This window comes from Chelon labrosus, assembly GCF_963514085.1.
Source record: "Chelon labrosus genome assembly, chromosome: 14".
Lineage (NCBI taxonomy): Eukaryota > Metazoa > Chordata > Actinopteri > Mugiliformes > Mugilidae > Chelon > Chelon labrosus.
Genome location: NC_140347.1, coordinates 15,099,950 through 15,112,663, shown reverse-complemented (window position 1 = coordinate 15,112,663; position 12,714 = coordinate 15,099,950). Strand labels below are relative to the sequence as shown.

At 46.8% G+C, this 12,714-nt stretch overlaps 1 protein-coding gene across 4 annotated transcripts; it reads left to right on the top strand.

The window, feature by feature from the left end:
- The first annotated feature begins 207 nt into the window (after nt 1–207).
- Nucleotides 208–11,674, top strand: mideasa (mitotic deacetylase associated SANT domain protein a). Of its 4 annotated transcripts, none has more exons than XM_084560160.1 (13): nt 208–474; nt 904–2,637; nt 4,534–4,731; nt 5,506–5,845; nt 5,963–6,029; nt 6,106–6,248; nt 6,334–6,437; nt 7,237–7,312; nt 7,414–7,502; nt 8,024–8,167; nt 9,605–9,724; nt 10,037–10,194; nt 10,639–11,674. In XM_084560160.1, the coding sequence occupies exons 2-13, from the start codon at nt 1,141–1,143 to the stop codon at nt 10,898–10,900; spliced, it is 3,198 nt and encodes a 1,065-aa protein (XP_084416286.1). In that variant the 5' UTR covers nt 208–474; nt 904–1,140; the 3' UTR covers nt 10,901–11,674. The 4 variants fall into 4 exon arrangements, with proteins under 4 accessions (XP_084416286.1, XP_084416288.1, XP_084416287.1 ...); XM_084560162.1 differs by having other exon boundaries at nt 4,531–4,716; XM_084560161.1 differs by having other exon boundaries at nt 4,531–4,731; nt 6,106–6,233.
- The last annotated feature ends 1,040 nt before the right edge of the window (nt 11,675–12,714 follow it).

Genomic DNA, 12,714 nt, shown 5'->3' with positions numbered 1-12,714 from the left:
CAGCTCTCCACACGCTCCGGACCAAACCTACAGAGCGGCTCCGGGTCCGCGGAGCTCCGCAGCGGCAGCGTTGAAATCCGAGGAAGTACCAGAGGAGGCCGCTGCACGGCGGAGTTGTCTCACTCCTCCCGTCGTCTGCATGTGTGGTTTCTACTCGTTGACGCGAGAGAGGAGGGGTAGGGGGGGGGGGAAAGTTGTGGACATGTTTTCCTGGAAGTGCACGGTTTTACGGATACAGTGTGCAACATTGTAACTGCGGCGTTTAATGAGCCTCCTCCAGCCGTGACCGGACTTTGGAGTGCGTCTTCGTGCGGTTGTTAAGTCGCCATATTGTGAAACTCGAGAGGAAAGTTGTCAGAGTTATGACATTTGCTGCGCACAATCCCTTCATGGAGCTGCATGCAGTCGACTTTGATCGAAACCAAAGTGACTCCATGGAGCTGGCCATGGAGAGCCCAGTGCACCACTGATAAGGTACAAACGCTGCGTTTAAGTGCTTGCTCACTAATCTGCCTAACAGCTCCCCGCTTCTCCGCTGCTTCCTTGTTGCTTATTTTTTTTTTTTTAACACAACATCACTGGCTATCGCTCGGGTGATTGCACGAGCCCCTTCGTTTCCTGTATTTCTTGTTATGCCAAATGGCAGCTACACTGTAAGCTCCTCCTTGCCGCCTGTCGCCTCAAAAAAAAAAAAAACTTCTGCTCGTAATGTCCTCTCTGCACGCACCTGGACGTTCGCGTCGACATTTCCTCCCTGCTTCACGTTTACAGTAAATGTTACAGACGGGGCTATCTGCTGGGGTAGGCCTCAGTTTCCTCTTTGGTGCAGACGTCTGTAAAACTTTGTATATGCTCGCCTTCCTGCAAAACTCAAAGTGCCTAACTTCTTCTTTCTCTCACAAGGTCTTGCGCCCCAAAGAGGATGAGAAGAATGGGCAGCGGATCACGGATTTGATTCTTGAAGGAGGACTGCATGTTCCCCGCCCTGCACTTTCCTCTGGGATTTATATTTCCTCCCAGACACCTCTGTATACACAGCTCAAGAATTCTTAGCAGTGAAAGCACACTACGGAGGCACTAACTCGGTTTTTGCAGAGACCAAGCACTGACTCGAGCATTTTCACACCTTATAATATTACTATGAGTCTTCCTTCTCAAGTTAATACTGGCAAGGGTGGTAAGCATCGGGCTTCAGCCATGAAAGAGGCGGTTCAGCATTCAGGGGAGGTTTATTATGGAATGGGACCTCCGGTTTTAGAGGCAAGCCACAGTGACTCTGCCAGCAGCTCTGGTGTTTATAACCCAGAGAAAGGGCCCCAAAGTCTGCCGCACTATCAACAGGCTGCTCCGGTGAAATGGATGCAGCAGGACTCCATACAGCCCTCTGGATGGACTCAGGAAACTCCTGTAGCAACGTGGGGCCAGAATTTTGGCCCTTACATGACCGGCGTGAACGTCAGGGGTCAGATGTTCCACAAGGGGGTCCACGAAGGCGTACCTCTGCCGATGGGAGCAGAGAATCAGCTGCCCGGACCCGTGGAGGTTTACAGGGATTCCACCCAGCCTCAAGTTCAAGGGAGAGGGCTCGAGTGGGACCAGCACGCCGCGGCCGCGATGCACCAGGCTCAGCTGCAAGCCTATCAGCACGGCCACAAGGGCGAGCTCCAGGGCCAGCCGCACGTGCCGCCCCACAACATGCAGGGTCCCATGCTGCAGCCGTTTCAGGCAACATTCAGACCCAACAAGCAGCCGTTCGCTGGGCCGTATTACCCCGGCTTCCCGGGAAACAAGGCGATGTCGAACCTGGCCTACACCGAGCAGCCTAAAACCCAACAGCAGATTCTGCATCAGATGCATCAGCAGCAGCAACAAATGCATCACCAACAACAGCAGCAGCAGCAGCATCAGCAGCAGCAACATTTGCATCAGCAGCATCAGATTCAGTTGCAGCAGCATCAACAGTTGCAGCAGCAACAGAAAATCCAACAGCATCAAATGCAGCAGCAGCAAATGCAGCAAATGCAGCAGCACTATCACCAGCAACAGCTACAGGAGCGACAACTTCAGCAAATGCAACAGCAGTTGCAGCAACAAAATGTGCCACAGCAAGAAGCGACACAACCACCAGTGCAACCAAAGCAGCAGCAGCAGCAGCAGCAGCAGCAGCAGCAACAGCCGACCCAAAACTTTGTAGCTTATCAGTCTCCTGAACCGTGTCCACCTGACACTGGGTCTGAAAAAGAAGACGTAAAGTCAGCAGAGCCGCCGCAGGAACCAGAGGCTCAAACCAGTGCTGCCTCAGCTGCACCCGATCCATGTCCTGAAAAGGTCCCCACGAATACTGCAGAGGCGTCCGAGGCTCCCGCGGCTCCCTCCCGGCGCTCCCGTCGCCTCTCCAAAGACGGACAGTCCCCTCTGGGTCCTCCGCCGCAGACAAACATCTGGCCTCAAGCCTCCAAAGACCCTCCGCCATCCCTGAACGGAGTAGCAGGTGTGCAGCCCGCGAGGGGAGGGGAAAGCCAGGTGACGACAGGAGGCGTAATCCGCAGGAGAAGGAGGGCGTCCAAGGAGATCAATCTGGAGACGCTCGCTCAAAAGGCGTCAGAAATGGAGTCCCTGCCTGCCAAAGCTGCTAAGGTTAAAAAAAAGCCACTCACCACACTTTATCACGTAGCGAATTTGTTATTCATTTATTACACAAGCACAGTGAAACAGCAAGTGTGAATACTTTAGTTCACCTGAGAGAGAGTGGAAACGTTAATGCAGCTGAGAGCAGATTGTCTCATCTGGCAAAGTTGGCAAGCAACCGTACAAAGAGGAAGAACCCTGTTTCTATGAAGAACTTCCCTATGGTTTACAAAATCCCTTTCTTGGGTCTGTTTACTCCCACAGCTGTAGAGTGTCGGCTATTGCAGGCGGTTGTTACAAGCGCACACAGTCATACTATAAGGCGCATTATCTCGCAACACTTTCTGGTGCAACCTGAATATTGGCTATTGTTGAAGCTTCCCTCTTTTTTTTTTTTGGATTTGAAAGATTGCTTTCATTTCATCGCTGCAAGAAAGACGACACCTTTAACCTCGTTATTCAAGATTTCAAAGTGTTTACATTCTCAGTGGCACACCCACTGCAGCCTTTTTTTTTTTTTTTTTTTCCTCCTCGGCGGCTTCGTTACGCAGATTCTAAACACAAAAACTACAAAAAATCGGTTTATTTTGAGTTTTGTTCTCGACACAGTGCTCTTCCCTGAGTGGGTTTCAAGGCTTGCCGTAGGTTTTTCTTTTTTTTTCTTTCTTGTGTGTGCAGAGCATGCACAGATACAGTTGGAGCGGCTGCATGTCTGCACACCTCCACATTCCTCAGGCCTTTTCCCAGTCATTCAGCGGAGCACGGGTGTGGCCGAGCTGTCAACCTGCGCAGCTACACTCCCTTTCCCTCCAACGCACGCCAAACAGGTTTTAATGTGGCTATTCACGGCCCTGAGCTGCCGATTTGTGGTTAGCGAGCAACACTTATACTAGGTCAGGGCAGGAAGCTGTTCATTCTTGTCTCTTGTTCTTAACTTTAAATATAAATCTTAAGGCTGATTTATAGTTTTAACGGCTACCAGTTGATTTTTAGGAAGTTTTATATCCGTAAATACCAGCGAAGATCGTGTTGCACTCTGACAAACTGCAGGTATACACTCACTTGCCACTTCGTTAGGTACAGTAGTGAAAATGAATGCATTCTAATGTAACCGTCTCACACTAAATGTTAACTTTGTGAAGGTTGTGGTGTTCAGCATTTGTCTAAAAGCAACAGAGAGGGCTGTTTATTTTGTAGGATGTGGTTTGTAGTACCATTGAAGTGCATTGTGTTGTGCCGACACATGTTTCTATTATTTCGACGGCCCCGTTTCAGCCGTTGTGCCAGGCTAAATAACAGAAACGCTTAAGTGTTTGCAGTTTGACTGCACCGCAAACTGCAGCCTCACAGTTGAAACGCCGCCTCTAAACATTATGACAATCATAAAGGAGGATTTAGTGCAGCACTGTTGTAATGGAATGCAATAGTTTTCTTAGTGTACCTAATGAACTGGTGAAATTCTGTGTAGAAAACATAAAATAACGAACCTTCCCGACTCAAATATGTGTTTTGTTTTTGTTTTAATCTGCATAATCTGTCCTTTATTCAGTCAAAAACCTAAATAAGCACCGGTGTACGCGTTTTTTTTTTGCCGTTGTTAATTGTGAAGAGACGTTTTTAAGATAAATGCTGACAGGCTTGACTGCACCTTTAAGCATTTTTTACTTCTCACGGAGGACGACAAGTAAATTAACGTCACCGTTTATCTGGAAGTAAATCACATTTCAGAACTGCTGCGTCGTTTAGATAGCCATGTGCACTCACACCATCTTCCTCTTTTTGTACCTCCATCCCTTTTTCCATTTTCCCTGCTACTTCCTCAACCTCCTTTTTGTCACTTTCTTCGCTCTTTGTTGCTTTCGTTTTTTTCCCCGTCTCTCCTCTCTCGTCTCTGCGCCCCAGCAGGAAGACGGCGCCTCGGGCAAGCCGGCCTCCATGGTGCCCCTGGTCATCCCCGTGTCCGTGCCGGTGCACAGGGGTCAGCCCGATCCCCAGGGCGCCTGGGCCCACGGGCGTCCCGGCCAGGGCGAGCGGCCGGCGGATCGCAAGCCCTCTGTCATCGTGGCCCGCCGGCGGTCACTCAGATCGGTCAGTGTTAGCCAGGTTAGTCCTGTTAAGGTGTCGCTTTCGTTTCGGTTAACTGGAAATCAGCTGGTGGAGAAGTCATTTTATTTACTTATCAGCGCCTCGACAAGCCCTTGAATTTTTTCATGTTTGTAGATGTTTATTCAGACTCGGACCACATTACTCAACAGCCACGAGACCCTACTAAAAACAAGTTTGAGGACAGTTGTTAGTAATTACCGTGTAATCCCACCCAGTTACACAAGCGGCCTCAGAGTTGAAGCTCTTATTGGTACAATAAGTCTCCCAGGGGTCAAACTTAGAGAGGTTTAGTCTGGAAAACATCTGCTGAGGAGCAACAGAGATGTGCTGCTGAAACCTGGATCACTGCACAATGAGTTGGCTGTGAATAAGACGATGATGTGAATCTCTAACTACGAGGACAGCTGTTTTACACGTTAGATATTAGCTATGGATTTGATTCGCTGTTAAATTCAGATTCTGCAGAACGGCTTATCACCACTGAAGTAAATAACATTGACCATCTTGTGACAATTCAGTGTTCTGCTGGGAAACTTTTGGACCTGGCATTCATGTGGATGTTACTTAGACATGTAGCACCCACCTAGACCAGACCAGACACCCCCACCCCATAGCAATGACACTCCTTGATGGTAGCAGCCATCCCCACGGTTTGTTGTACTAGCAGAGCTGCAACTGATATTAAAGAAAAGTATATCCAAAAGTATATAAAAGTATAAAGTATATATATGAGATAACTCTAAATCTCACCTCTAACCCTTTACAACCCAGGATGGTGACAGCGATGCAGGGCTGGACGAGGACGGAAAGGCTAAGTGCAAGCGGCGGCCCCGGCCCGAGCCTCTCATAATCCCTCCCCCCAAACCCTCCACCTTCATCCCTCCGTCCGTCTACTCCAGCATCACTGCCTACCAGAGTAACCTGCGCTCTCCGGTGCGCCTGGACAACCCGCTCACCCTGCCGCCGTACACCCCTCCGCCCATCCTGTCTCCTGTGCGGGAGGGCTCGGGCCTCTACTTCTCCGCCTTCCTCACCAACATAGCCGTGAGCAACCAAATCCTGCCGCCGCCGCCTACTCCCAAGTCTGCGGCGCGCAGCCTGTTGCGCTCCAGTAAGTTGTTTTTTTGCTTCTCGTCTTCTGCGGTCATGAATAGAAATGAATTCTTCCAGTGATAATCTCTCAGATAACGTGTACGATTTATTCATTTTTTTATTTCTCATCTTTCAGCGAGTTCTGATATTGAACCTCCCGTCTTGCCTTTGATCGCCGATGCCACACCTGTGAGCCTTGAACCGTAAGTACGACCTCAGACACTTGATGTTTCTTTCCCGTCTCACCTCCATATCTCAACACTTCGCCTTGGTGTCCAGGCGCATCAACATCGGGCTACAGTACCAGGCGGATATTCCTGACATGCGAGATCAGCCATCCTCCCATCTGGACCAGCACAAAGCTGACCTGGTTTGGGTTCCCCTGGATGAGTCCAGCCTTAAACATGGTGACCAAGAGAGCAGTTAGTATCTCACATTACATGTGTGTTTTATTTTTTTTTTTATACGAGTTCCTGTCGCTTGCTTACTCTGAGTCTCTCTTTCTAGTGGAAGATTTGATGAGTGCGGCTTGTTCCAGTGTATTCAGGGGAGGAGGAACCAATCAGGAGCTGGTGTTACACTGTTTACATGAAAGCGGGGGCAATTTCCTTGTGAGTAAAGTAATAGTTCATACAAGTAGTTCTTTTATGAGTAGTAATTTTTTTCAGTGGCGACCTCAATCAGCAGCAAAATGTTGAAATCTTAAAATGTCATTATTAATTATGCATTTCTCAGATCTTACTGTCAGAGCTTTCAAAGTTGAAACGACTCTAATGTGGTTGACGTGTGATTAATGCATGCAAATTATGCGGTTTCATTGCCGGCCTGATCGAGGAAGAGATGCTGCAAAAATGTTTTTACAGTGGCAAGCCGAAACAAGCTTTCTTGTGTAGAAATGTATAAAAAAAATACATATAAAACAAGAAAAGTTCAGCTTCAAAAGCCCTGCCAGATGGTTCTCTGGACAAGATCAAAGTTATTTGCATTTACCGTCGATGTGAATTCACTTACCTCCACCGTACGTCAATTCTCAAATACGGCTTGCTGGCAAAGCACACGTCTGACACAGAGAGTCCTCCTTTCCCTCAGCAAGGGCCGATCACGGTGGATAGTCTGCAAAACAGATGCAGCATATTTTATGAGCATGCACTATCTTTGAGGTAATTCTGGAGAGATATTTGTCAGTGTTTTGGGTTGTTGCAGTAATGACAACACTCATTTGCATAAGGCAAGCACATGTGTCCGCTCCCATGTGGATTTGAGTATTAAAAACTTTAAGTTGCATTAAGAACAGATTTTACAATGTGCGATTAATCGCATTAACTACGGAAAATCATGAGATTAATCGCTATTAGCCATAAGTATAGTTGAAGCACTCAATTCCTTTCTCGCTGTGACGTTGATTTTAAGGAAACACTGGAACGCTTGATGCTTCAGGACCCAATTTTCCCCAAAGGCCATCACCTGGCAGGCTATCACTACTCAGGTAAAACAAACCGTTTTATTCTTTATCGCTTCTATTGCCCCCACCCCTCCCCGCGCTCTTTAGTTTATGTTCAACTTTCTGCCGCATTGTTTTCTTCCCAGGCTCCGACAGCTGGTCTGCAGAGGAGAAGCGCTACTTCAACAAGGGGATCTCTGCCTACAGGAAGGACTTCTTTTTGGTGCAGAAACTGGTACGCTCGTTAACTTTCACCCCGCAGCACGAGCACATCGTGAATCAGTGTATATAAATCTAAAAATACATCAGCGAATTTGATCAGCCGCACTCCGCGCAGAGCCAATAAAACCTCACCGCACTCCTCGAGGCATTGGTATAATTACTTTAAACAAACAACACCATCAGAGTCCTTTTACTATAAGAGGCCAGATTCAGATGTGATGGAAAATATGCTTTTGTAAACAGGAAGAGGATGTTCTCCTCTGAACACAAACAGAAAACGTTTTTAAAAAAAGGTTCCAAAAAGTGCAAAAGAGATCGACTTGATTGACTACTTCACATCCTCTTAGCGACAGGAAGTGACTAAAATTGTAGGAAATGTGGTTTGAGTAACGTTACCACTGAGTTTCTGCTATTGTTTCTATAAAGTGCTTTAATAAGATGCGCGTAAATGTCAGGTAAAAATAAACCGCTTCTCACGAAACTGTTCATTCATTCCTCATCCCCGCTCTGTTTGTTTCTTGAAACCGTTTCAAGGTGCGGACTAAGACGGTGGCTCAGTGCGTAGAGTTCTACTACACGTACAAGAAGCAGGTGAAGATCAGCCGCAACGGCATTTTAACCTTCGGGCCTCCGGAATCGCCCGTGGAGAAGCACACAGAGGCCGTGGTGGACGTTAAGGTGAGGTGGAGTTTACTTGACTCGTATGTGAAAGACAGTTATTTGGATGCATGTCACAATTTTATACCAGTAATAAAAGTGAAGTAAAGGCATGGACCGTCACAATCTTGACATGACCTGATGACCTGACGGTGTGTTCGCACTAGGAGTGAGTGTTCTATAGTGGTATGAACCTGACGACCAAGACTTATAGGACTTATACGCAGACCCTAGCGCCGTAGCTGACGTGCACCTCCCCAGAAATGTAGCTACACGACGTGTTGACACAGACTACAAGAGCTGTGATTTGTCCGATTGGTAGTAGCGTGTTTCCGCTTTAGTATTTCTGGCTGCTTCTCCATCTCCGCAAATTTCGGATTGATTGTTTTGGATCAATAAAGATGGAACACATGGAGGAAAGGTTAACTGAGGAGGTTCAGAGATACAAACATTTGTATGACTCGTCTTTGCCGAAGAAAGTCCCAGTCGCCATTGTAGATGAAGGTGGAGCAGGAAGAAGAAACAAAAATGAACTCGACACAGAGCGAGTGTAAATGGCTCGCACCGGCGTAGGCTAGGCGTGTAGGCTACTGCGTCTATGTTCCCCGAAGTGCGTTCAATGAGGCTTTAGTTGTCGGGCGAGACATGCAGCAGACGCATCAACCAATCATATGCATTTGCTTCACCCGTTCCTAAGTTATTTAAAACGCCAATGCCTGTTCCAAAACTTCCCGTCGATGAATTCAGTGGCAACACTGAGTGAGGTGTAGCTTTTTGCTGGGCATGGTGTGAATGCACTGTAACTCCCAACTAACTCAGAAATGGGCAAAGAGGTGTCACCCAACTGTCACTTAAAGCAGCCACAATGCTAAGGTTTTAGCTTTAAATGTCATTAAATGAAATGAAATTAAATAAACATTCACCCTCCTACAGTTACCACAAGTGTAGACATTAGTTATAGAGACTAAAGTCGTTTTTTTTGTAGCAGGTTGTAAACTTTATTCCTGCCGTAATTTGGGCATTTTAACAGAGATCTATGGATTGACTCGTTTTTCGGGGCCGGCGTTTTATTTTTTGATATCCTGCCTTGCCTTGGCTTCATCTTTCAGCCCCAGGGGTTGCCTCTTGTTACAGAAACAGACTTCTGGTGATAGAGTTGGGTGATGTTTAATGGACAGATATGAAGAAGGATCAGGTGGAGATGGCTGAATTACAATTATATTTGGAGAACAATGACAGGGACTAACTGGGAGAAAGACTGTTGCAAGTGATGTCAAAATTGTGAATGAGGTTATATCGATAGCGTGGGAAAAAGGGAAGGACAATAGAGAAGCGTATTCACCCACAGAGGAATAACGGCAGAACATAATAAACTGATCTTCCTTGTTGGACCCACACCTAATCTTCACATTATTTGCAATGCCCTGTCTAATTTCTCTGGTGTGGTTTATTACTCAGAGCTCACAGCAGCCTAAAGTGGCTCAAGGCGAGGCCGACGGAGAGGACAAGAAGGATCCTTACGACTACGAGAGCAGCCACCAGGCGAGGGTTGCTCAGTCCCTGCAGGCTCATGACTATGTAAGTATTTAATTGCGTATAGGGGCGGATACACATGCTTCTAGTAACTATGTCAAATTAAAAGACTTTTAGCATTTTAAAACTGAAACCCCTCTCTTATCGGTGCTTTTATTGTGAAATATTTGCAGGCGTACCACATACAAAATGTGGCCGTATAGGACAAAATTTAAGAACAAAAAAAAGTTGAAAATGGCCTAATACAATACAAACAATAGAAATGTAGTTTATTTATTTATCGTCTAGTTCAAGGACTTACTCTGCTTTCTGAGTCGCGCTTCTGCGGTCAACACCTACGTTTTACCGTCGCTCCAGGTGCTGGTGATCAAAGAGCCGGACGCCGTGAACAAAGAGGCCCGTCACCCCCCGGCGCCTCCCCGGCCCCGGGCCGAGCCTGCGGCGAAGAAGAGCAAAGCCCCGGCGAAGCCCCCGCAGGATCCTGATGCAGTGTTTCCATGCAAGAAGTGTAGCAGGTAAGTGATCGCAGATTAACTTTGATTTTATTTATTAGGGATGCAACTGAAAATTGCTGCGGTTGGCATCATCACAAGATTCTGTTTCGGCCGTGTTGTTTCGGCGATAAATTTTCGGCTGAAAATGGCCCGAAAGTGCATTTTCGCTTTTTTTCAGCCGAACATTTTCTCACTTTTAGCGCCGAAACAACACGTGCCAGCAACAACCGCAGCAATTTTCAGCCGAAAGTGGCCCAAAAGGGCATTTTCGGTTTTCGGACAAAAATTTTTGGTGCATCCCTATTATTTGTAACTTCTCTGTGCTGTATTTTACCCACCGTATTACAGGTACATTAATATTGGGCTTGACAAAGGTTTGGAGTCCTATGGTTGGTGGTTGCCGTTGTAGAATTATTATTCTTCTGCTTCCTATTCATTTCAATTCTTTCCTCTTTTTTTTAATAGGGTGTTTTCTAAAGTGAAGAGTCGCAGCGCCCATATGAAGAGTCACGCCGAGCAGGAGAAGAAGGCCGCCGCGTTGCGTCAGAAAGAGGAGGAGGAGCAGGCGGCGGCAGCTCGAGCCAGGAAGTTGGCGGCGGCGGCGGCGGCGGCTGCATCGGCGACTCATCAGGGAGGAAATGGCAACGGGGTGACGGATCAGGCGGAGGTCAGCAGCCAGGAAGACTCATCCGAAGGAGAGGATGACGACGACGAAGACTGGCACTGAGAGACGAGGAAACAAAGAGAAAAATAAACACGGGATCGGTAAACAAAGAGTCGAGGCGGTGAGCGGATCAGGGAGGGATTAAGAAAAATATGTAATGGTGCTCCACGCGGAGCAGAATAAGCACAAGAGAATCAAGTCTTCCTCTTAATCTTCGCACTCCTCTCCTGAGTGAAACTGTTTGACCCGTTACTCAGCTTTACACCGTCAGCCAGGCACAGTCACACTCCACATTTTCACATTTGTACCTTTTAAATATTCAGAGTAACTTTATTTTTTTGTAAATGCACTTAATACTGTGCTCTTCTGCTTTTTGCCAATAATGCCTTTTTTTTTATATTCTTTATTTAATTGAATATATATCAAAACCTTATACGCCACACACATCACACAGACTTAGTGGCTTTTTGATATTTCATAAGGTAATCAGGATATCTCGCTTGTTGCCAATTTAAACAAGATCAGAACAATCTTTACTTCGTAGTCGCAGGCCTTTTAACTAAAGACACAAGAGCTTGTGTTTGAAATCTTTGTCTTAGAAAAATACCGTGCTGAATTTCGCAGATTTCCATCAGACTTTTAGGTTGGTTGTACACTTATTTTTTACAACTAAGGGACCTTTGCAATGAATATGTACAAAAAAAAAAGTATATATGAGATTGCCATATATTTATGATACTGCGTTTTGCAATGATTTTGGTAATATAAAAAAAAAAATAATCATGTTGGCTGAAATATGGATGGTGAGTTGAGAAATGTATTAAAAAGTCTACTGTTTTCTGAAGAGTGCAGCTTTATTGTGTGTGTGTGTGTGTGCAAGGCTTTTTGAACCAGCAGATGGAGACAGTGGTTCAGTATGGTGTAACTGTGTGTGGATGCATTTTGTTCTGCATGGATTGCGATAACTGTAGCTGGGATTCTTTGTGGATTACACCAGCAGCTAAACGACTCTTTCCTTTATTATTTGCTTAAAATAAAAACATTGCCACACAGCCTCCACAGGGCTATCATTTCCAGATTAAGTGCCGGAAAGCCAACTGGTCTGCGGACACCAGGGTGTGGTGAAACGTTGCATTGATCAGTGGTGACATAATTCAGCTATTTAAGAGCGCGCTCAGTAAAAGGAAATGTTGCCCTAAGGGGGTGAAATGCAATGCATACAGCAGCTGGCCAGGTTTCCGCCTGTTGGGAAGATGGATAACGCTATTGTCCATGTTAATGTAGCCGCTGATTTATCGCTGATTCTTACTCATTCACCTGCTGCAGTGGAAATACACGTGCCTTTTTGTAAGAAGACTTCACTGACAGTTCACAGGTTTAATGGAAAGAAACGTAACAGAGGGATTAATGATGCGAGGGTGTGGATAGATGTGGTTGTCTTATCAGGCTAAACCAGGACTCCTCGGTGCTTGAGGCCAGAGAGGAGGAGGAGGAAGAGGCTCGGAGTGGGGAGTTCTGGCTCAGGGAGTGGGGTGGTAGCAGGCTGAGCCAACTATGGACCCCAGATGGTGCCTGACAAGAGGAGAAAGAGGGTAGAGTGATTTTAAGATCTTTTATCATCCCGGCTGCATTTACATGTGGGCGGCACAGTGGTGTAGTGGTGGTTGTTAGCACCGATGCCTCACAGCAAGAAGGTTCTGGGTCCGACTGGGGCCTTTCTGTGTGGAGTTTGCATGTTCTCCCTGCGTCTGCGTGGGTTCTCTCCGGGTACTCCGGCTTCCTCCCACCGTCCAAAGACATGCTCGTAGGTGTGCATATGTGTGTGTGTGTGTGTGACTCTCAGCTGGGATAGGCTCCAGCCTCCCTGCGACCCTCCA